The 23,427-nt window shown below is 37.6% G+C and overlaps 1 protein-coding gene across 2 annotated transcripts in view; it reads right to left on the bottom strand.

Annotated features, from left to right (window-relative positions):
• Nucleotides 1–2,223: 2,223 nt before the first annotated feature.
• The window catches only part of LOC148842770 (N-terminal acetyltransferase A complex auxiliary subunit NAA15-like), a 52,784-nt gene continuing 31,580 nt past the window's right edge, over nt 2,224–23,427 (bottom strand). For both annotated transcript variants that reach the window (XM_088957201.1, XM_088957202.1), the window contains 18 exons: nt 17,542–17,674; nt 14,390–14,467; nt 14,181–14,234; nt 13,978–14,048; nt 11,708–11,759; nt 11,518–11,613; nt 9,234–9,362; nt 8,982–9,064; nt 8,094–8,324; nt 7,420–7,552; nt 7,229–7,339; nt 6,945–7,076; nt 4,017–4,073; nt 3,822–3,919; nt 3,677–3,735; nt 3,456–3,567; nt 3,239–3,339; nt 2,224–3,034 (listed from right to left, as the gene is read on the bottom strand). In XM_088957201.1, coding sequence (XP_088813327.1) covers nt 2,871–3,034; nt 3,239–3,339; nt 3,456–3,567; nt 3,677–3,735; nt 3,822–3,919; nt 4,017–4,073; nt 6,945–7,076; nt 7,229–7,339; nt 7,420–7,552; nt 8,094–8,324; nt 8,982–9,064; nt 9,234–9,362; nt 11,518–11,613; nt 11,708–11,759; nt 13,978–14,048; nt 14,181–14,234; nt 14,390–14,467; nt 17,542–17,674 — 1,894 coding nt within the window. In that variant the 3' untranslated portion in view covers nt 2,224–2,870. The remainder of the gene's footprint in view (nt 3,035–3,238; nt 3,340–3,455; nt 3,568–3,676; nt 3,736–3,821; nt 3,920–4,016; nt 4,074–6,944; nt 7,077–7,228; nt 7,340–7,419; nt 7,553–8,093; nt 8,325–8,981; nt 9,065–9,233; nt 9,363–11,517; nt 11,614–11,707; nt 11,760–13,977; nt 14,049–14,180; nt 14,235–14,389; nt 14,468–17,541; nt 17,675–23,427) is intronic.

Genomic DNA, 23,427 nt, shown 5'->3' with positions numbered 1-23,427 from the left:
TCTAGTACTATAGGGGGTCGGGTTGCCCGAGGGGTCAACCCTAACCCAACCCGAACTAAGGTAGGATTCAAGAATTTCAACCCTAACCTGATCATCAACTCAGCCCAACCCAACCTGGCCCAACTTGCAGCCCTACGCTAAACAGGACTACAAACAAAACGTTTTTTGCACTTGTAAACAAATTTAACAGCACCGTTAATTGCTTGGTAGCTACTAGTTGCTTGCTTGAAGGTCTGCAACTTATTACAAAACACTAACAGGATTACAAACAAAAGGCAGAGCCCAATGCGGGGCAAAGTTCCACACAATTAATCTTTCCCCAAATAGACTTAGCTTTTTGTGCAACGGTATGAGTGTCTAACTCAAGGTCTTTTGTATACAAATTTAACAAACATTAAGCTTTTGTCCCGTGGGCATTTTGTGATAGGCATTTATCAAAATATTGTTATGTCATCATCAAATCAGCATTTTTTCTTCGTTTTTATCCGTATGCATTGATATTCACAAAAGTAAGTTTTGATTTATGTATACATCAACCATTGGAGGAATCTTCATTTTAACACTTCCCCAAAGGTTGAGCATTTATTCACTGTTTCACTGATGTAGCACCTAGTTATCCATAAAAAATTTACCAAGTATTTTTCTCAGGTTTGAAGACAAATCAAGTATAAACATTTATTTAGTAAACAGAAACTATACCAAACACATACTAAATCATAAAAATTTGTGAAGCCATTTCAAAAAAGTCCATAGATGTTGAACCATTGCATTGCATCCTTCTATGACGGTTTTTAAGTCCCTTCCATCATTGAGAAATAACAAGAATAAAGGGCTTCCAAAATAGCACCAAATTCAGATTCTATTGGATCCACAACTTTTTTCTAATTTTCCACCTGCCGCCATATTCACATAATCGTATGTTTCCCAGCATTTTGCTTTATCTGCTTTTTAATAATAGGCGAAATCGCATGGTTGATGCAATTTTGCCCATTATTTGCACAGGGTCAAATAGGGCTCATGCTTTGCTTTCAGGATTGATTCCTATCTGTAAGCACTTGGGCCCAAGGTTCAAAGTATCGATACGTATCATTTCGGGACCCCTCCGATATGCCCTTATAGTGGGTTTTCCGGGGGTCTAACCAGTTCAGGGGGTAGAAGAGCCCTAAACCGGCCCCCTTGAACCGGTTTCAAAAAAAAAAAAAAATAGTATCAATTCACCCAATACACCCTTATTGCTGTATCGGATGTATCGATATTTTGAACCTTGCTTGGGCCCATCAAGCGTATACATGTTGGGCCCATCAAGATGAAAGATTCTTGGGTGGGACCAAGTGGAGTGGCCCACTAACGTATTAGCCCAAAAAGGATGTATTCCATGGAGCTCAATATAGAAGAGAATTGAACTATGATCTCTACAAACAAATAGGTTCCTTGGCACATGACCCACATCCAGTGAACTCCATTGAATCGGTGCATTACAGGAGATGTAATTTAAACGGGAAGAATGATCTCAACGAAATTCATTGACAATTAAGAGGAAATTTCTTGAATCAGCTCAGTGAGGTTCCAGTTGAATGGCAATCACGCCTTGCATGGACCAAGCATTATTTGCCAAAGGTGTAATTACATTGCAATATACAAAAAAACAAAAAAAAAAAAAAACATAGGTTTCTAGCTCTAGAATAGGTTTTTGACTTTGCTGCAGCACTACACTACAGCCTTATTTAAGTATAATCTCTTGGGCTGTGTTGGTTTGAAGGAAAAGGCAAAGGGAAAAGTAGGGAAACCATACAAGGTTTGTAGTTTGTACAAGTTTCTCCACCTTTCCATTCCTTTCCCCACCTTTTCCTTCAAACCAGACAGCATTAAATTAATAATAAAAAAAAAAAAAATCCACGCTAGCACCAATAACTCCTACAACAACACGACCCTTGGGCCTTTGCCTCAAAGTGTTCTGGAATGAATTTTCTCAGAGATCAGACCTTGATATTTCAGTGTTTGTTTTTGGGTGTGAGGCCCCCAAGATGTACATCTTACGGAAGAGGATTTTAAGGCACATTCACCTGCAACATGACTCTTCATGAATGCCTGATGAAATACGCAGAATTTTAACAGTTTTGAATCAGTGGGATTTTATTGAAATAGTAGGGTCATGCCTTGGTACAGAAGGGTACGAGTAACAGATTGCCAAGACGAGGAAACCCCTACAGAGACAGAACAGACTTGATCACACAATAACAAAATGTTAACTTATTATTTCTCTTCACTCCCAACGCTGTTTGTTGATCATCGCTGCAAATTCAATTGGTACAATATGAAATCATGCCAAAATTTTCCATGTTCTGTGGTACAATAACTTGAGACAATGGCCAAGAAAATCAAAAGTTGAGTACAACAAACACTGGAGATAGGCTCATCAGGGCAAAATGTTGTTGCTCAACATTATGACCGGATGCAGGACCAGTACCCAAGACACGTATCAACGCTCTCCTTGACCTTAAAACATTTATAGCCTCGAAAGTCGAAACGCTGCACGTTCTATAACCCCACTATCTAGGATTCTGATTCAACAGAGTTGGGTATACGATTCAGCAACCCTCACAACACAACCAACTAACAAAGTATACACATTTTAAACGGAATCCATCCAGCAACCGGGTGGAAGAAATGGCCATCAGGAAAAGAGTCTCATAGCATTTGCTGACAAAACCTCGAAGGACAAATATTTCCGCATGAGCTTCCCTCCTTAGGAGTCGTCGGGTACCACATCCTTTGTCCCCAAGCCCAGCGTGATTCAGACTTTTGTGGCACTTTCTCTATGCTCTCTTGGATCTATAATTCTTCAAGGTAAGTAAGGTGCAGATGTGATATTAAATGGTTAGATTGTTGAAATCCTCTAATTTTCCATTCAAGGAGTGAGAATCTCCACTTATGCCAGCTTCTTGATGGTCAGCAGATTTGGAGAAGGCTGAGCTGCGTGTACCTTCAAAGTATGTTGAGAAAGGGAAATATTCAGCACATCGTGTTTTCCATCCTGCAAGAGAAATGGCCATTTTAGTAACATGCACAAACAGTTTCCTGACCTATGTTGATTCCCAATTGAACAGAGGGAATACATCCAATCTATGAATGGACATGATGTTCCAACAAAGATGATACAACTGAGTTTGATGGGCTTGAGTATTTTGACACAGTATTGTGTCAAACATGGAAGTGGAAGATGATATATGAGACTTACTAGATGCGGCATCGGGATCACTGAGGACTGTTTCAAGGAGTTTGTGGACTGCAATACAATCCTTGAGCTTCCATTCCTTCACTGCTCTCAATGCTCCGTTTCTGGTTAGCAAAACAACCAACGCTTCAATCTTTGTGATTCCCTTTTTAGTTATTGGATCTGTTGGGAAAACAGTTCAAACAATATAAACTGCATAAATCATGGAAAGAGACATTACGCTTGCACCGGATTGTTCGTTGAATCTTCAACAAGTTTTATAGCTTCAGTTTTCTTTTCAGGATCCAAAACAAACAACATTTCTGCAGCCGATGCTCTATGCAACAAGGAATCTTCGGAAAATAAAAATGCAAAAAGAATAAAAGAATCAGCAAAAAACTTTTCAACTATAGTACTGTCATACTGTGTCTGTCCATATGGATGGGGAAAGAAGATAAAAACCTTTATGTTTCTCAAGGAAGCAACTATTTGCTTCAATCAGAGATTTCCCATGCAATTGACTGCAAGGAACAAAGTCACTATTGATATTTCAAGGTCTTAAGAATTAAACAAATTTATATCAAGAAAATGATATGCCAAGAGGAACCTCAGATCAGGGCGCTCTGCTTCCAAGACCTTCCAAATGAGTTTCTCTGAATCAGTCACTGGAGCTGCCATGCTATCCACCTTATGGAAGAATCTTATCTGCAGTAGGTCCAAGATTAGCAAATGAAGATGATAATAAGATCGTTTGTGATTTGCATTTAATTCCTCGTTTATCATATCAGGAGAGTTGGCATACCAAGCATCGATGAGTGTCGGGATTATCTGCATCCAACCTAAGCAACTGCTTTACAGCCTGAAAAGAAATGAGAAATTATATCCATCAATAAATTATGAAACTGTGCAGAATAAAAAAAAATACAACTATTCCATTTCAATAATCAATTTAAATGTCTGAAGATTGTAAATTTGCTTACACAATGCTTAACTGACCAATCACATTTCCTGGGAAATTTGGTTAGCTTTTTTAATCATTAATGATAAGGTAAAAATTTTATTATTTCAGAAAAATTATAAGAGTGCAGAAGAATAAAGTCTCTATTATTTCATTTGCCAGTGCATTAGCAGCACGTCTCTACCTCAAAGGTTTAGAGAAGAACAATGTCTCAGACATTGAAGCATGAATAACAGTTCTACCTCTATTGCAGTCCACACTGCAATGGGGCCTGACTACCACTGGTATGATATCTTCACTATGATTTCTGACTACTCTGTCCATTGATCTCCTAAAATTGTTGATACAGCAACCATCAGGTGCAGTTTAAGGAATCTTCTGCAGGGCGACTAGAATCGGAATCGGAATGGGCCATTCCTATTCCATCCGTTTGGTTGGGTGGAATGGGATTCTGATTCCCATTCCTCATGGAATGTCGTTCTCTCATTTGAGGGAATGGCCATTCTGGCCTCCCCTCTTGGGAATGAGAATCTCATTCCATCTGGGCTAAAAAAAAGACAAGTTACTTAAAAAATCCCCAAATCCTATGCACCTTTACCGGCTTACCCCAAATCCTATTTATCTCATTCCATCTTATGGAATCCAATTCTGGTTCCTGTCTGAACCAAACAGACAGGGAATAGGTGGATCTGATTATGATTCTAGGGGATTTCGATTCCGACTCTGGCCATCAACCAAATGAACCCTTAGTTCTTGATGATGTCATCAGTAGTGAAATCCTTGAATTCTTCATATCTGTAATCAATCAGCTACTCTTGTTGTAAACAAGTAACCAATGCCTCCAACATTCTGTCCTTATCTGACAATAATCAGGGATTTCTCTCCTCCTAAATGGACCACAGTAATGTAACCCTAGTACATTGGCAGTCAGAACATGATCCTTCTCCCTCTTGGACGTTACAGGAGATTGGCAAATATAAAGTGATCTTATATTAGCTTCGCAGAGATAACACCTATGAGGTGTAAGAGCACAAAGTGGTCTCCTTTGAAGTAACCTCACAGATTAATTTTTTAATACAGAACTTCCAAAAGAAATTAATCAAAAAACTTTCAAAAGAACCCCCTTATTTTCAAAACTGCTTTGATTGGATACACAAAAGGAACAAGAGGACATATAGCCTTGAAAAAGGAAGCACAAAAAGAAAAGAGTTCCACTCGTATCAATTGACTGGACCCTACTACAACTTCCATTACCATAAAACAGAACCCCTTCTAAGATGTCTAGGAGGGGGGGTTATGAGATCTTCAGATTCCCTATCCTTCATACCTCTCCAAAATCCCGAATTCCATGAAATACCAGGAACGGAAATATCAAGGAAATGGGACAGTTTTGAAGAGAATATAGAATACAATCTGAAAGCTTTAGTTTGGAGAGTAAACTCCTTCCCCGGATCACACCTAAGAGGACAAATTTGTTCTTGCCAGTCCTGTATCCAATGTGTTGCAACTAATTCAGTGAGACGAATTCCTAAACTTAAAGTCTCTCCAGGCCTAATCCTCCTGGACACCATTTCTGAATTAATTAGATATTCCTTTTTCATCCCCCAGATCCCACATGAAACTTCACATGATATTTTCTAGCCTCTCTCTCTGTTTTTTATCAGTATCTTTTGTGCCCTCCTGGACACCATTTCTGAGTTCATTAGATGGTCCTTTTCCATCCCTCAGTCCCACATGAAACTTCACATTTCTGAATTAGTTAGCCTCTCTCTGTGTTATCATGATCTTTCATCAGTATCCTTTCAAGCCTCTCGACAGCATCATAACACACATTAGTTCTCTAAGCACAAGAAGAAACTCATTTGGTTGTTTTTTTTTTCTTGATGAATAACTCATTTAGTTGTTCCAATGAAGAACTACTAGATTCTTATGAAGATAGACATCTAGTTGACAATGACAAGTTGTCATGTGTAATGCCAGCATTGTAATTTGTGAACAAAACACGATTTGTGAAGCCGATTTTTGTATCCAGTTTTATAAATACACTCATTGTTTCACCTTTTCTAACAGGTTCCAACTAAATCTCATAAAATAATTATATTTGTAGTTCTTGGCAAGAGTACAAGACCCCATTGCAGAATAAATAATTGTTTCACTGTTCTATTAAAAATGTTCTGAACTGCTCATAAAAAAGACAAAAAGGAAAGGGGTGCTATAAAAAAAAAAGAGGTCAATGGTGACCTCCACATGAAAATTGAATGCTAGTGCTCCACTAATAGGAATATTTCCCTAATTTACTGCCAGAACTGAGAAGATAGGTTTGCATACTATAAAGAATGTGAGGAAGGTACATTTGACACTAATGTTTCCTTTTAATGTGTTTTTCTATCTAAATAGGTGTAAAAAACAATAAATAATGTGAATTTTGTTCTGACTCCATGAATGGCATATGTATAATATTCATTCTTGTATACATTTTATCACCACGGAAACAAGAAAGCAAAGGCAATGACCACAAAAGAGATTATTCACCATTACTAGGAACAATATAATGACTACCATGTGCAGAGCTCTTCAATTTGTACCCTTAAAGACACCATAACATGTGAAACTAAATAGTTACAAAATTCTTCATATCAATTTCCAACAAATTTGGATAAATTTTCCTCATATGTTCTAAATGCCAGCAGCTAGATGCACGTACACCAAGACTTTTAAAACTAAAAATGATTAAAAATAAGGGTACACAGGACAAAGTCGAATTTTAAGTACCTGAAAGGCAAGCAACACCTTCTGCTTTCTCATGTTAACTTCAAAAGAAAGCAAGTGTGTGTCCAAGGTATCTGAAGAATGCTTTTGGAGTAACTTCAAATATTTTGTAGCTTCTAATAATGGATCTTCAACCTGTACCATCGTATAAGAGAACACAGAATGACAGTTACATCTCCAAAAAGTTTGCAAAATTCTGGTTGACATGGTGTCAGCATTAAAATGTCCACATAGAAGTAAGATATATGAAAGCCAGAAAAAGAAATAAACCAGGAATCTAAAACCACCTGCAACAACTTCTCTCCATTGGGATCAAGATCAACTGGTTTTGTATGTTGCCGCTTTCCAGATTTAGAGACACTAACAGCATTTGACTCCTCATTTTTCTCTTCAGCTTCCTACATAAATGCAAGATATCATCTCTAGTCTATTAGATAAGAATACCACCAAGAGATGATAGGAGAAAAGAATACCATACTTTCTTAGCACGGGCTTCTGCTTTTCTCTGTTTTTGTCTCATTTTCTTTTTCAGAGAAGGTGGCAACTTTGACATTTCATCATCTTCTTCAGTTGCTGATTTTGATGGAGAATCATATAATTTTAAATAGCATCTGTATTCAAACAACCGAATAAACTTAATCATGACACAATTCGTCGCAATTTGATAAAAAATGGACATTAGCAAATGACAAATTCTGTCATATATTACAGCCACGGTATCCCCAGTATTCTGGAGAAAATCTTTATAGAGGAGACATTAATTGATTAAAACACGCTAGAAATCGGTCCTTTCAACTACCCAGTCATACTTCCAAATCAGAGAATGTGCAAAGCCCAGAATAAGGCAGTGAAACTGACAATCAAACTGCTTCAAGGATCAACTAAATGGTAGGCTGAACCAATCAGGCTGCCAACCCAGCTAGGTTGGGCCAAGCCGCTCCATCACCAGGTCAGCTTTGACTTGAGGTTTAAAGCATTGCCCTTGAAACTTGGTCATTGCATCAAAAGTAAATCTTCCAAATAAGACTAACCCACATTATTTGCATTGAGCACTAGAAGCATGCAGACACATGGCCAGAAAAGTGGGGAACACACTCAACCAAATATCTCAAAACAAATTTCAACATAAAACAAAGAATTAAAAAAAATCACCTGATAGCTCCAGCTGCCGCTTTATGAAAATATGCATGTGAATGCAAGCGATCTTGAAATTTCAGCATTTCCACGTAGGCACGAAGAGTCATTTTTCTTAAACAATATGAATGGAAATCAAATTGATCTTCATTCATATCCACATAATGCTTCTCCACAGCCAAGAATTTTTTCAAAGCTCGCCCAAGATCACCTTGTCGATAATAACTTTCACCAGAAGCAAGTTCATACCTTCTCAGGATGCATAAGCCAACAAAGTTAGCAGCTTATGGGCAATTGTTAGACAATATTGTAAATGCAACAAGGAGATCACTAGTCATTTTGACATCCCTATGCAGTGCTTTAACTAATGAGGCCTAGGGTTAGTGAAAGAGGAAGAGAGTAAAAAGCCTCTAAACAACACTTTAGAGATGGTATGCACACAACCACCAGAGAAAGAGAGAGAAAGAACAATTGGTAGTTCCCTTATTTGAGGCAACTCTAAACCAGCATATGACCAGCTGGAAAAATGCTTTGAAGGTTCTCCTCACCCACTTTCCTCTTTTATTTTATTTCTATTATATATACCTTATTAGCTACATGCCATCACAAAGGATTATAAAATACTATTTTGAATGATTGGACATAAACAGTAACAAGACATAAAAATAGCTTCGTAGTGAACTATATAAAACTAACAGTTAGTTTACTTAATCAACAATCAATCATCCTAAGCAATTGGGTCATGAGTATTGGCTGAGTAGTGAATGACACCATCAGTGTGGCACTGAAATGATCAGCCATTAACTAATTGATGTATAAACAACACTACTGTTGGTAACTATACAAAACCAAAGAATTAACACAGTCAAACTATATGTGCTACTATTCAAAGAAAAGGGATCGTACCACATGCACTGCATGTCATGAAGGTTATTATGTTGATCTCCATCCTTTGTGAATAACACAGCTGTTTTTTCTGCCAATCCAACCTTTGGGGGTAACAAATTAACAATCATCAGTCATCAGTTTCACAAGAACAAAAGAACATAGGAAAACAACAAGGAAAATACAAATACAGAAGCGTAGAATTGGTAAAAAATTAAGGCAAGAGCTTTGCCTTTTCTTGGGGGGGCACTGTTGCAGAACATGAAGATGTACCTGATCAGCCTGAAGCATACGCTTAACACATTCACTGTTTATGAAGCGATCTGCAAGGTCCATAGACCTAGCTTCATCTGCCGAAGCTGCAGCAGCTACCAAGTCACCTGCATGCTTCAATATCCTCCCCTGCAACCAAATAATCTCTGAAATAACTAAAGGATAGAACCACCTTCAGATAGCAAAGTACATTAGAAGAATAGTACTGCTAATGAACAAAAGCATAAATTTGTCAAAAAAGAGATTCAATAAATCTGCAGAGGTCGAATTAACAGAACAGGTGACCAAAGCATCTTCCTGAAATGCAACATGGCTAAAATATAAAGAAATAAAAGGGAAAAAAAAGGAAAAGAAAACCTTTTTTCAACCATTGGATTTTAGGGTTGAGAACTAGGGGATTTACGTCTTACACAATGTCAACATGATAGCTAAACCCTTTTGAATCTATATAACTGTTATTGTTGCCTAAGAGAGACTGGGATCTAGAATAATGGATGGCATCTGCAGAGGTAATATAGATTTGTACAAGAGATAGAAAATGGTGGACATAGATCTTGCTTCACAAGAATTGAAGAGAAAAGTGGTAGGCATAGATATGTGCCATGGAAGGAGGAACAAGAAAAGTAAAGAAGAGTGAGATTATGGAAGAGAATGGCTGCTTCGGTTGGAAGTTTTCTTAATTAACATACTTCATATATTAAGCACAAAAATGTAAAATCTCGTTTAGGAAATTATTTTCTCATCACAACAACTCAACCTACAGGCTGTCTCAAGGTCCATCATATGGGGAACATCTGGAGCAGCTAATGTTCATTCCCGCGATACATGTCACAGCCCTTCACCCCTCCTTATATAGGAATTCTGCACAAGTAATAATAGCCACCCAAAACTTTCAACTTTCACATAAAACAAATGGTGCCATGGAATGAACTAATTCCAAACATATGGCAAGGTATAGGGGCTAAGATTTACGTTTGTGAAAGAAGGGCAGAAAGAGGAATGGAAAGACATGCACATACACATTTATATATATCACTAGTCTCAAATTTTGTATTTAGTTTATTGTTTTTTATTTGAAAGGTAGGTTGCAAGGCCCTTCTGACATGTCTGTACTTACACATTACTAAATACATTTGATTACACATCAATATTTCATAAATATAAAGAAAATTACAGAAAGCAGAACTCAAAAGGGTAAAATATGAACCCCAGAATCTGAGAAGGTAGAAAAAGACACCCAACAACATTGCTTAAAAAACAGAACAACAAGACTCAAAAATACAAATAATACTCACATGAATATCGGAACCAAACAACAAATCTCCTAAACAATTGTTGTTACCAAATAAGAAAAGCCTAAAAATACACATGCACATTCAATAAGTGAACTTGAATGACCAAAATTAGAGAGCATTTTGATAAATAAGTGGAATATAGTGGCTGTTCCTTAATCCACCCATTACATGCCATATTCCAAAGGCACAAAAGTTTATAGAGATGCAAAATGATAAGTTTATCAAAGCAAGATTTAGATGTGATGTACCCCGAAGCAATCTAAAGAGCGGATGAAGGGTTGGTTGGGGAAATTGGATGAAGTGGGAAAAAACAAAAAATTTCAGAATCAGAATCAAAATCCATTGGATTTGGAATGGGAATGGTATATTCCTCCTGCCTGTTTGGTTCAAACGGGAATCGCAATCGGAATCAGCTGGAATCAATTCTCATTCCCAAGGGAGGGGGAGGGAATGACCATTCCCTCAGATAGAGGAATGCCATTCCACCAGAAAAGGGAATGGGATTCCAATTCCAGAGCTTAAAAAACACAAGGTTAAACAAAGCAAAGCTCAAATAAAGCTATTGCCAAAGCAAATTAGAAAATGGAGAGTGTAGAACAGGAAGACCTTAGTATTAAGAGGTATAAACACCATGGGTAAATTAGAAAATGGAAAATACAAACAATGTTTGCAGAGCTTTCCCTTTTTTCCTTTTTTCTCTGATCAGTCATAGAGATTAGAAAAAGGCAGCTTTATCAAAAGATGAAAGAATGTACAGAAGCCACAAAGCCTGACTACATTGAAGGATGTTATATCAGAACGCAGACACATATATGCCCTAGAGTTTTCCCTGGTAAGTAGAACCCCAATACAGGATTTTCTATCCCATCCCTAGCCAGTGACTCAGCTGGAACATTGCTGATCTTATACCTGACCTGAACAAAGCATTCATTCTGAGGGCTAAAGCTCTTTCTATAATGGAATGACAAGTATGGATCAGTCATACGAACCTTGACAGAGTATAGATCAATCACTGTAGGAGTATGATCAATAGCTTCATCAATTTTAGTAAGAGCAATATCAAATTGGCCCCTTCTATCGTAATGCTGCATCAGAGATTCAACAAGAATATTCCTGATAAAAAGACCAGTGAACATAGGAACTTAAAAAATTTCAACAAAGACAACTGCAGGGTAAAACCTGAGCTGACAAAAACAAAGTCCACATTAGCGTTGAAGGCGGCTCCACAGCCCTGCAAGCAAGATGAAATATTTCCATTTCAGTCAGAGTATAAAATGGGGGGGGGGGGGGGGGGAGTGAGAGAGAGAGAGAGAGAGAAATGGGAAGGAGGGAGGGAGAGATTGAGATTCATGATATGAAAAATAAACAGAACTTCATAGAATTATTCAACATCAAGGTAAAAACAAAAAATATTCAGGCAACAGAGTTGAGTAGTCACTGAACTAGGACTAAAAGCATCATAGAAGCATTGGTCATTCAACTAAGTTGATACACAACAGAATATTAAACCATTGTACAACTTAGATCCTCACATGATTCCAGAAATAGATTATTTAATTGTGATAGGTTTTAACTTAGTCAAATGGTTGCTGCTAGCACTAGAAACTAAACAGTCATTGATCAGGGTAAAATCCCTAACTAAACGGTCAAATGGTTGCTGCTAGCACTTGTAAAATCTAAGTAAACACTCTTAACTTAAACAAAAACTATGGACCTTGGGCCCAATAACTCCCTAACTATGCCATGTAAATAAATAACAAGCGATATCAGCCCAAAGCTCAACAGAATCATCTCTCTATTCTTTGCAATTTTGCAACTCAAATCTGGAAGCACATTTACATTGCTAGTATCAAATTCTCTGATTGTCAAAACGTGCAGAACTTTCTGACATGTCGGTAGCCTAGTTCCAGATCTCCAAGTGTTAGGGGTATCAAGATGCCTACTACAGACAGTTGCATCTCAAATCACCAACTAGTCTATTTTAACAACTAGACAACCTAGTCAACCACAAATTTATTTTAAAGCTTGTTTATTTGTATCTCTAATTACTTAATAATAAATAATGTATTTTTATTTTGTTATATAATGCTGTTGCTTTAAATAACTGACAGAAAATGATTGGGCTGATGGAATATAAAATAGACAAAAAGGCATAAAACGAAAGAAAACAGTGGAAAATTTCTTTTAACTTTTCTTCTAATGAATGGTCAGCTGGTATGAGTCGCCACAAACAAAGGCCACATCACATTGAACACTTGAGGTTGCACTCTTTCTTTAAAAAATAAAGGATGTAATTCCCTATCTTAACCTATCCAGCTTAACCCTTTTATGTTTGCAAAATAAAAACTGTGAACTAGATGGTCAATGACATTCCTTTTATTGGATTGCATCAATATATTAAATTTAAAACTTATTGTTTTGTCAGCTAGTCAATGCCTATGCGCTCTTGTCATTGCATTGACAAAAGCACTAAAATGACTAGTCATTGCTTCGACAGATTGATAGAATTTAGAGAGACAAATCATGTTCTTCCAAATCAAATTTGAAAGTGACAAGCTTGAACAAAACAAAATATTTAATATTAGAGCGATTCTATCATTTTATGCTTTCTCTCCATATTGCAAGAACACAGATTTGGTCTCCTCTTCCCTTTAGAGATTTCTTATACCTCATTATTTCCACATTCAGAAAAGAGAAGGAAAAAAAAAGTATAACACGCATAGAAATACACAAAATAAGAGAATCAGAGAAGTAGATAGAAGTAGTCTATTTCCACATTCTTCTGGTAATGTGATAAATATAATATGGCAAGTTGACAACATATTATCATTCTCCAATTATATGCATACCAGTAACATCTGATTGGCATGCTCGAGGGAATTAAATTGTTATCCTAAGATAAACCATGTGCCAAACGCTATTGAAAAAGAGTAATCAAATCTTTGGATTTTGAGATTAATAGGAAACATGGTAGCAATGGAAAGATAAAGTATTACTCTGTAAGTGCTAAAAGAAAAGGAAAAGAAAAAAAAAACTTATTGTTGGTAGCCAATTGCAAATTTATCCTCAAAAATGTTGTCGAGCAACTTTTTCTTGCTGACATTTAGAGAAAACAGAATTCGTCACCATATTGTATGCTTTTTCCTTTCCATTTCTAGGAGGTATATCAAATATTAACTTACCATGACCTGCTTTTAAAAGTTCATAAGAGGAGAAAAAACAGATACTTAACTTAGCTTAACAAGGATTGATCAGATAAATAAGATTGGGGAAAAGATCTTATTATTAAAAGCATACAATATGGTGACGAATTGAAAAGCATTCAACCCCAATCCAACTTGAAAAATTTGAAGCATTTTATGAGAAACAAAGATGAAATTTCCCACTTTTCCAGCAGTATGATAAAAGATCCAAACACTAAGAATTGGATGACAATGATTATACATTACCTCCCTGGATATGCTCCAGTCTTTCTAATTGAATCTTCCAACTCAAGAATCAATTGCTCTAGAATATCTGCCTGTAAAAGCAACATAATGCTAGAAATACATTAACAATTAAATAAATCTCTTAACAGAAGCAAACAACAAAAAATACTTCCAAAAGCATATCTCCATTTTTTTCATTGTGTTCTGAAAGGAAACAGACTAACCTTGCCTGGGTGATCATACAAAGGATAAAGATCAGAGAACAGCGAAGGAACTCCCTAAATGCATAGCACCAAAACCAATATAAGTAATCATGCTCTCAAATTAGATCCAAATATGAGTGACATTTTAGGAGAAAAAGGACAAAGCAATGCTCCTCAAGCACTAAGAAACCATTCAGAATAGAACATGTGCACAGAAACATGATATGTACCTTGGTTAAGAGAGGCCTGATATAGTGATCTGCTGCTTCTCGGAATTTTTCACCTTGTAGAAAATCCAGTGGTATCCTCTGAGCAGGACAGCAAAATAAGAAAAGTTGAAGATCCATTAGGGAAAAGTTATAATTTGTACATCCCAATCTTTGGATTCTGAGACCTTTTTTTAAAAGTTACTTGATATATGTTCAACATATGAAAATCCAAAGTATCAGATAGGTGCAATCACAATTAACAGAAAATGCACAAAGCTGTCATTTGATATATCAAGGGGTTGACAAGTTGTTGCAGATTTATAAATAGATCATTAAGGATTCAGAATTTGATTCCGCCGTCTTTTGACTTGCATTAAGCAGAACTTTGATGCATGTTGCTTTGATAACCCAGGGAATTCAGGAATAGCTCGTGTCTTTAGAGACTACCAAGGTGTGATGGTATATTCAAGTTCTGTTGGGGAGGGTGATCGTGATTCTAATCAAGCAGAACTTTTAGATTTATCAAAAAAAAAAAAAATCAAGCAGAATGTTTATCTCTCTTACGAGGTCCAAGATTTGGATGCTGATCAGGATATATGAATGTTTAAGTGGAAGGAGATTCAGAAGTCATCATCAGGTGGATGACAAACCAGGGAACAGGCCCTAGCAATATTGTAATTAAGTAAGAGAAGCAAGATGCTTGGCTTGGAGTTTGCAAACACCTCATTTTTTATCAATAACAAGAACTTTCACTAATCAATTATAAAGAATAAGTACAAAGAGGGGGAGATAAACTATCTTTTTTTTTGATAAATGAGTGAAATTTTATTAAACCAGCAAATAAGAGTTACATGTAACCCGAGGAAAGGCACGAAATGCAACCTTTCCTTTAAAGCTAGTTATAGAATTATAAGTACAAAAGAAATTACACTGAAGCCCAATATAAAGTATCTCGGAGAACCCCTTGTTTTGCAAGTGAATCAGCTAATGAGTTTGCTAATCTGCCTACCCACTGAACTCTGATCGTCAAATTCCTTGTTAACCATTTAACCTTTTGAGAAGATCTCTAAAACTCCAAATCACAGTGTCCAGATGCTTCAGCCAAGCCACTATCACCTGGGAATCCCCTTCAACAATTAGATGCTCTATGCCTAGTTGATTTGCAAGCTGGATTCCTTGTACAACAGCAAGTAATTCAGCCCTTAAAGAGTCTCCCACACCCGCAGGACCTGAGTATAAAGATATAATGTTACTATCTTTGTTTCTTAGCACTCCTCCTATGCCTGAAGGTCCTGGATTTCCTCGGCTACTTCCATCAAAGTTCAGCTTGATAAACTCCCCTGGTGGCATCCATTCAACCCCATGTCTGTCCTTCCTGGTAGAAGTATTAGCCACTGCTAACCAGCTTCTCCATAGGTCATCAAAAGAGCATGCATTAAAGATCTTTAGAGTTTTCAGCCACTGAATTGCCCTTGTCAGAATACATTCTTTAACTTCCAAGAAGCTTCTTTCTTTTTCACAAAAGATTCGGGTGTTCCTTTCTTCCCAAACTGTCCACAACAAAGCTGCTCTTGTACACTTCCACATAATTCTCCCTCTCTTTGTGTGTCATTAAAAAATAAACGGACTAAACAACAAGCTAGTATCAGATGGCAAATTCCACCTACACTCAAACAACGTAAGAATCCAATTCCACAAAACTGTAGGAAAGGAGCAAGAGATCAGTAAATGGTGATAGTCCTCATTCTGAGATTTACAAAGAACACACCAATTAGGGGATAAGCACCAATTTGGTCTCCTCTTTTGTAGGCTTTTAAAGGTCTTAATCTTACCATAATAAACTTCCCAACAAAAAATAAAAGAAAGCAGAATTACAAATGAGCTTAGAAAAGAGACTCCCCAGTCATCCCTTGCTTGGCTAACCCATCAGCAAATGAGTTAGTAGACCTCTTCACCCAACTGTACTTTACTTCCATATCCTTGGCCAGCCACTTGAAAATTTTCATTTCGTTGCTGTAGCTCCACAACCCAGTCTTATCTTCTTTCAAGTTTGAACACACCTCATTCACTTTTATGTCAAGGACTATGAATTCCTTAGCCCTTGATAAAGCCTTGCAGAGATCAGCAAAGAGGCTAACTATCTATTTTAGTTTTGCCCTTCTACTTGTAATAGGAAAGCCTATACAATGTTTTGTGCTATTATTTGATTCTTTTATCAATAAAGATCTGATCAGTACTAATCAACGTAACAGTTAAACAGCTAATGTAAGAAAATTTTCTTAATGTCCTCTCCTCCATGTTGCTGATTCCAGGACCAATTGAAATTATTGTTCAATGAGTCCTTACCTAGGATTCTGACCTTTGGAAGCTCTTGATCTAAGCCAGATTGAAGTTCCTAGAATGGGCAAAACAGACTGTATAAAATTATTCTGTCACTCAAAACCCCTTCACTCCAACGGGTATATGAAGTTCACATCACTCTAAGGCCCCATTCATTTTCGGTAAGTTACTTACCCATGTTCTTTTATCTCCCAGGTAAATAAGACAATGACCATTTTAACCATAAAAACCCATTATTAAAAGGGGTATTTTTGTCCCATCCAAGTGTTGGCAACTCCCCACCCCCCAGGTGGGAAAGCTATTTACCCACCTGGGAGATACCTAGGAAAATAAAATTCCCTGGTCCCCACACAAATATGAAAAAAGAACATGGGTTTCTTGGTCAATGGGGTTCACAATCCCAATGACCAACTCCCCCCCCCCCTCAAAATCCAAAAAAGAGGACTCTTTAGTAGTACATATGTTGACTTTCTATGAACTACCCTACAAATTTAGACCTATCTAAAGGTAGAAGATGTCTAATTGTCAGTAAGAAACAACATCTTTCAACAAGCCTCTAACTATTGATAGTCATGGTAGAACACATTGAGGATCCTGGAAAGGAGTGACATTCTTTTGTACAACCAATTTTGTACAAAATGCTTACCAAACTGCTGACTAATATTCAAAGATGAAGGAGATGATACTGACCAAAATATAAGGTGGTGTAGATCGTTAGATTTGATATGCTGCAGCCGCACACACCACCCAGAGAGAGGGGGAGTACTAGAATAGTTCTTATCAAAAACAAAACAGACTGAATAAGGATCCAAGTTGGAGTACCAAAGCCTTACCTTGACAGCAGATGACCAAGTGTATTGCTCTCTAAGTGATTTGTACAAGGCATCTAGCTTATCAATGTCATTAGCTGAATACTGGCCATTTTCTGAATATAACCCCAAACATTTCTGCAGACCCTCATAATATCTGAAATGAGTGAATTCCAGATGATATAATTAGTTAACCTCTGAGGAATCTTGAAAAATAGGTTAGCTGCATGACATCTGAGCATTTGAAATGATGTGAAGATATGTATAGGCACAAACCATCATGCACAAGCAATAAGGGTATAATGAATAAATGTTTGCTATATCAAGAAATGACCATTTTCAAGATGCATTCATACTGTAATTACTCTGACATGACATCTGAGCATTTGAAATGATGTGAAGATATGTATAGGCACAAACCATCATGCACAAGCAATAAGGGTATAATGAATAAATGTTTGCTATATCAAAAAATGACCATTCTCAAGATGAGAGCCTTATACCAAATATTGCATTCATACTGTAATTACTCTAACATGCTTTCCAATTTGTAAGCCCCTGCTTCAGCCATCACTTAGTCCATTACAATTACAGTAGCCCGTTGGTTGAAGTCCTTGGAAACATTCTCGTCTGTCACAATAAATGATCTACTAAGAAATTGGAAGTGGCTGAATCATCCTACAAAAAGAGCATCACAATTCCCTTGTGGTCTCCACCGGATACAGGGTTCATTAAACCTAACTTTGATGGCAGCAGTATAGGGAATCCTAGTTTGTCAGGAATTGGGGGTGTATTCAGAGTTGAGGGGAGGATAGTTGCTCTATTCTCAGGCCCAGCTGGTGTGGATGATTCTCTCATGGTGGAGGTCATGGCTATGATGGAAGGAGTGCAAAAGGGCAAGACAATTAAACATTAGGAAATTAACTATTTAAGGAGATTCGAAACTGGTAGTGGGGTGGTTAACAAGTGAAGAAATGGAGCTGTAGAACTACAACAGTGAGAAGAAAAGGTTTAAATGGCTGGCCAAGGATATGGAAGTAAAAGTACAATGGGTTAAGAGAAGTGCAAACTCCTCTGCGGACATGTTGGCAAAGCAAGGGGTGGGAAGAGAAAATATGTTGGGCGCAACTGTAAAAGCAAGTGTTTGGTTAGAGATTAGAAAGCTTATCTCTCAGTCTTTGTATTTTACTCTGTACATATATTTTTCTAATTCAAGGAATCTGCAGTTATTGATAAAAAAAAAAAAAACAAAATCTATGCAGCATAGCTTCAATGTGAAACCCAAGGCAAAAGCAATGAGTTCCCATTTCTGCTTCGAACAGACAGTACCAAATAGATTTATAACCATCAATGCAGAAAAGGTCTAGATGGTACTTATGTGGCATCTCCCAAAGCTTAAACAGGAAAGCAACACGATGGTACCAAAATACCACCTTGAGATAACAAATAAGGACTTAAAATCAGTTACTAGAGTTTGAATTTTATTGTCAGGATTGATTACAAAGATACAAGGATATGATAGAGATACAGTCTAGGGCACAAAATTAACAATTGAAATTGGTGACTGAGACGGATGAGACCCATCTTTAAGTATCCACATAACATAGTTGTGCAGTCATCTTTCCACAGAAAAGACGTGAGATTTGCCTCTTTCCCTTGGCCTGATACTGTCTTATCAAAACTTTGACAGGTTATTGGGCATAATTGGGTAAACCAGGTCCCCTGGAATCTACTTGTGCTTCTAGGAGCAATATAGAAAGGATATACCTTCTAAGGCCTCATGAGTACAGGACATCTATTAGGGAAGTGATTATTGACCATGGTTCAAAGATTCAGGTTCTCATTGAGGATGATTCCCAGATGGCTAGTAAGACAAGATTAGTAGACAAAAGGCAGGTGAAGAGGTTGAAGCCAGAACTTATGATACAAGAAGGTAGACTGGTAGACAAGACACAAAGGACTATTGTGGTGCACGAATCAGCCAATCTATTTCCCTGAACAAGAATACTAGGAGGAAAGACAAAGCAAGTAAGGATCAAGGAAAAGGGTGAAGAGGAATGATCAAGTAAGGATCAATAGGTTGTCTTTCATCAGTATCTAAACCACTGAGTTTGATTGGGATTGGCTAGGTTTTCATCTATTAAGCTATTGTGGGCTTAAAGCCCATGGAGATTAGATTACCACATTATAGAGACTAGAACTCTAATCCAAAGAACTAAAACCTCATTCAAGATTGGTCCCAAGGCAAGCTAACCATAGCCAAATGGGTGCACTAGAAGGGATTTTTTGAGGATTGAGCTTGCACCATGTCCTTTGCTAAGTGTATTATTTCCAACAAGGAGAAAAACGAGAAATCTTTCAATCCTAGCAGAAATACTGATTTCAGAAAAGACAAGCCAAAAAATATCAATCAACTACACTTTTCCATTACAATCTATCAAGGACCACATCTTTTGTTCAAGTGTATGTCTTCAGAAGACGAGACAAGCATCTAGTCTGTATGGACTAGCAAAAGCAGAAAAGAACAGAAAACGAAACAGAAAGACAACTATAATGGAAGAAAAAAAGCTTAACAGACATCCTTTCTGGCCTCTCCTGGCCATTTTAGAACCCTCAACTTGCATCAGATCACTTAATCTCACTGTTGCAGTTGATGGTCTTCTTTGCACATAACCACCTAGCCCATTTCCATTCATGTTTTTTACAATCAGGGGACCTCCAAGGTTCCAAATAATGCACTTGAATCCAATGCTATCCCTTAATCTTGCCACTCTCACAACTCCGCAACATTTTTTTTTGAAGATAAATAAAAAAGAAAATTTTATTACTGAATAAAAGATACATCCAACACAGGCGACCAGGAGTCACCCCAACAAAACAACAACGAACAGAAAATAAGTCTCATAAAACAAAAAATGGAGTACATGAACCAAGCCTACAATCTTAAACATTCAAAGTATGCCAAAAGTAAGAACCCAAATCTTCTTTCTTTAGTCAATCAAATTCTGGAAGTACCAACGCCCAGCCAACAGATATTGAAGAGATTGCTACCCCAACTTCTTCCAAGCATTTCAATCTCCCTTCAAAAATCCTCTTGTTTATCTCCCCACCAAACCTCCCAGCAGACAAGCAAACAGAATGCAACTCCAGATTATTTTTGCTTTAGTACTTCCCAAAACTCTAGACCAGTCACCAAAGATTCCAGCAGAGTCCACTGGTGCCCAACCAGTCACCTTAAAGAGATTGAAGAAGAACTGGATCCTTTTCACAAAGTTGCATTGAACCATCATGTGCATAATATTCTTTTTTTATTCTAATGTGCATAATATTCTCCTCTTCCGCAAGACATGGCACACATGGGAATTGATAGCCTCTTTTCTTCAACATGTCCTGTGTAAGAATGCAGCTTCTTGACATCAGCCACACAAAAGCTTCAACTCTTGGGGGGACAAGTCTCCCCCAAACACCCCTAATTGCACCAGCCACCACCTGGTTCCTCATTAAAGCATTATACATGGATTTGACTGTAAGTCTCACATCTTTACATCTTTCCACCATTTGACATCTGATGGCGATGGATCAATCTGAAACTCTTGAAGCTTAGCCAGACGGACTCCTCCAACTCCCAATCTAACAAAGGTCATATAAATTCAGGGCACCAGACCACAGGACCGTTACTAACCTCATAGCAGTGAGAAATAGGCAGTCCCTTTTCACATAAAATATACTATCTTGGACATAAATCACACAACCTTCCAATCCTGCACATCCCACCTAAAGTTCACCACCCATACTTACAAGCCACCACTCTCCTCCAAAAGGCATCCCTCACCTTCCCAACCTCCAAACCCACTTCCCCAAGAAAGCTTTGTTAAATACACCCACTCTTCTCACTCCCAAGCCCCCATCTTTTAGGCCTACACACAGTCCCACTTAACCAAAGGAAACTTCTTTTTTTTCCACCATAACATTCCAAAGAAAATCCCTTTGCATTCTCCCAATCTCTCCTACCACTGTAGAAGGTGCCTTTAAAAGGGAGAGAAAATAAATTGGCAGATTTCAAAGAACACTCTTAGTTCAAGTTAGTTTCCCCCCAAAAGACAAAATTTCTCCTTCCAACCCGCCAACCTCTGATCAATTCTATCTAGGGCAGGTTGCCAAGTGGAAGAAGCAACTGCCCTAGCCACAATTGGAAGACCCAAGTAAGAGAAAGGAAATTCCCCAATTAAACATCCCAAGGCTCCAGCACATTCCTCCAAAACAGCTTGCTGAATATCTCCCACTCCAATCATAACCATCCAAGAAGATTAACGTATCATCTGCAACATCATAACAAAATCTAAATGGCCTCTAAATTAGTGCTTATATAATCCCAAAAGCAAAAGAACCTGTCATGCTTATATAATCCTTCTCCCCAAAAAAGGCCTGAAAATAGAATTTTTCTCATCACTTCAAGACTGGTGCTAATGTGCAAGATGATTGGCTTATTGGAAAAGACTTACCTAGCATGGTTAAAATAAAATAGCTGAACTCCTGATTTCCAGAAACAGTAGAAAGCAGATAGAAGTCAAATAATTTTGGAATAAAAGCAGGTATGATATCCAGATACACATAAGAAAGAGGAAATAGAACTGATTCTGTTGTCAGAATTAGAGACTTTTTTATCGGTCCTCCTTATGAACCCTCCCCCCCCCCCCAGTTGAACCCTTCTGAATAAAAAATTATCTTTCTCAAAAATAAAAGAAGAAACCTGGTCTATATGCCAAACATTTCAGAAAACTCAGATAGCATAAATGTGATTAAGCACACATTCTCATCAACAAGTTGAGTTAATACAAAACCCAGTGTCACCTAGACACGCAACAGCATGTGTCCAAGCATCAAGAGGTGTCCAGCACCATCAGCATCAGTGTCTTAAAAGCAAGAAGCACAAATAAAGCACATGGGCTTACTAAACCTGAGGCACAAGGTGAGGCACGTGCTGAATGAAGTGAGACACCATTTATTAAAAACTAAGAAAGAAATATAATATTTCGAAAATGTTATTAGCTCAAATGATTAGAGTGTCATTTTTTATCTGCAACAAGAAGGGTAAATTAATTCATTACTAAGAAAGCAGATGAAGTACAGCAAGAGGTTGTGATTACAATCAAGTAGAAAACAAAATAGCCTCTGCTCTCCCAAGTCCCACCCAAACCTTGCATTTTACAGCATACCCGAAAAATTTGTTGCCTATAAACTCCCTGTTTTGCCAAACCATCATTGGCTGATCTTTGTACACATTGAACTACAATCTGCATATCCTTTGAAAACCATTTAAATACCTGATTTCATTTCTGAAGCACCAAACAACTTTCGTTCCTTCTATTAACCAACTGATAACCACCTTGAGTCACCATCAACAATCAATCCTTCTGTTCCCATCTCCTTGGCTTTTTGCACCCCAACAGTTGCTGCCCTCATCTCTGCCCTTACTGAGTCTACTTACATTCCCATCCCTTATCACTTCCCCATCACTAGATGGCCCAGGGTTGCCCAAACTGCTCCCATAAAAAATTTAACTTCCACCATCCTCTACTTAGGGCTGTCCACTCCTTGATGATTTTTGGTGTTTTAGAAGATGGTGCAAGTGCCCTCCAATTTCTGAGTATGTCATCAAGTGTTAAGTCTGAAAACAGCTCTACTGCCCTCACCCAAAGATTAGAGCATCATGTTATTAATACAGAGGCCAAAGCCTTTTACGTCCAAGTCCTACAAAGGTTAAATTATTTAAACTCTAGACATAATGGCTACAACCTACAGAATGCAAAATTACCTATTCAAGGAAGATATGGGTTATAAAAATATGCTTAGAAGGAAGAAATAAGACTTGATGCTCACCTCCCAGGAAAAAACATCAAATTCAAAATT

This window comes from Nelumbo lutea, chromosome 8, assembly GCF_056320005.1.
Source record: "Nelumbo lutea isolate HS-2025 chromosome 8, American lotus-T2T, whole genome shotgun sequence".
NCBI lineage: Eukaryota > Viridiplantae > Streptophyta > Magnoliopsida > Proteales > Nelumbonaceae > Nelumbo > Nelumbo lutea.
Note: the sequence above shows the minus strand (reverse complement) of the source record. Positions and strands in the feature narration are given on the sequence as shown.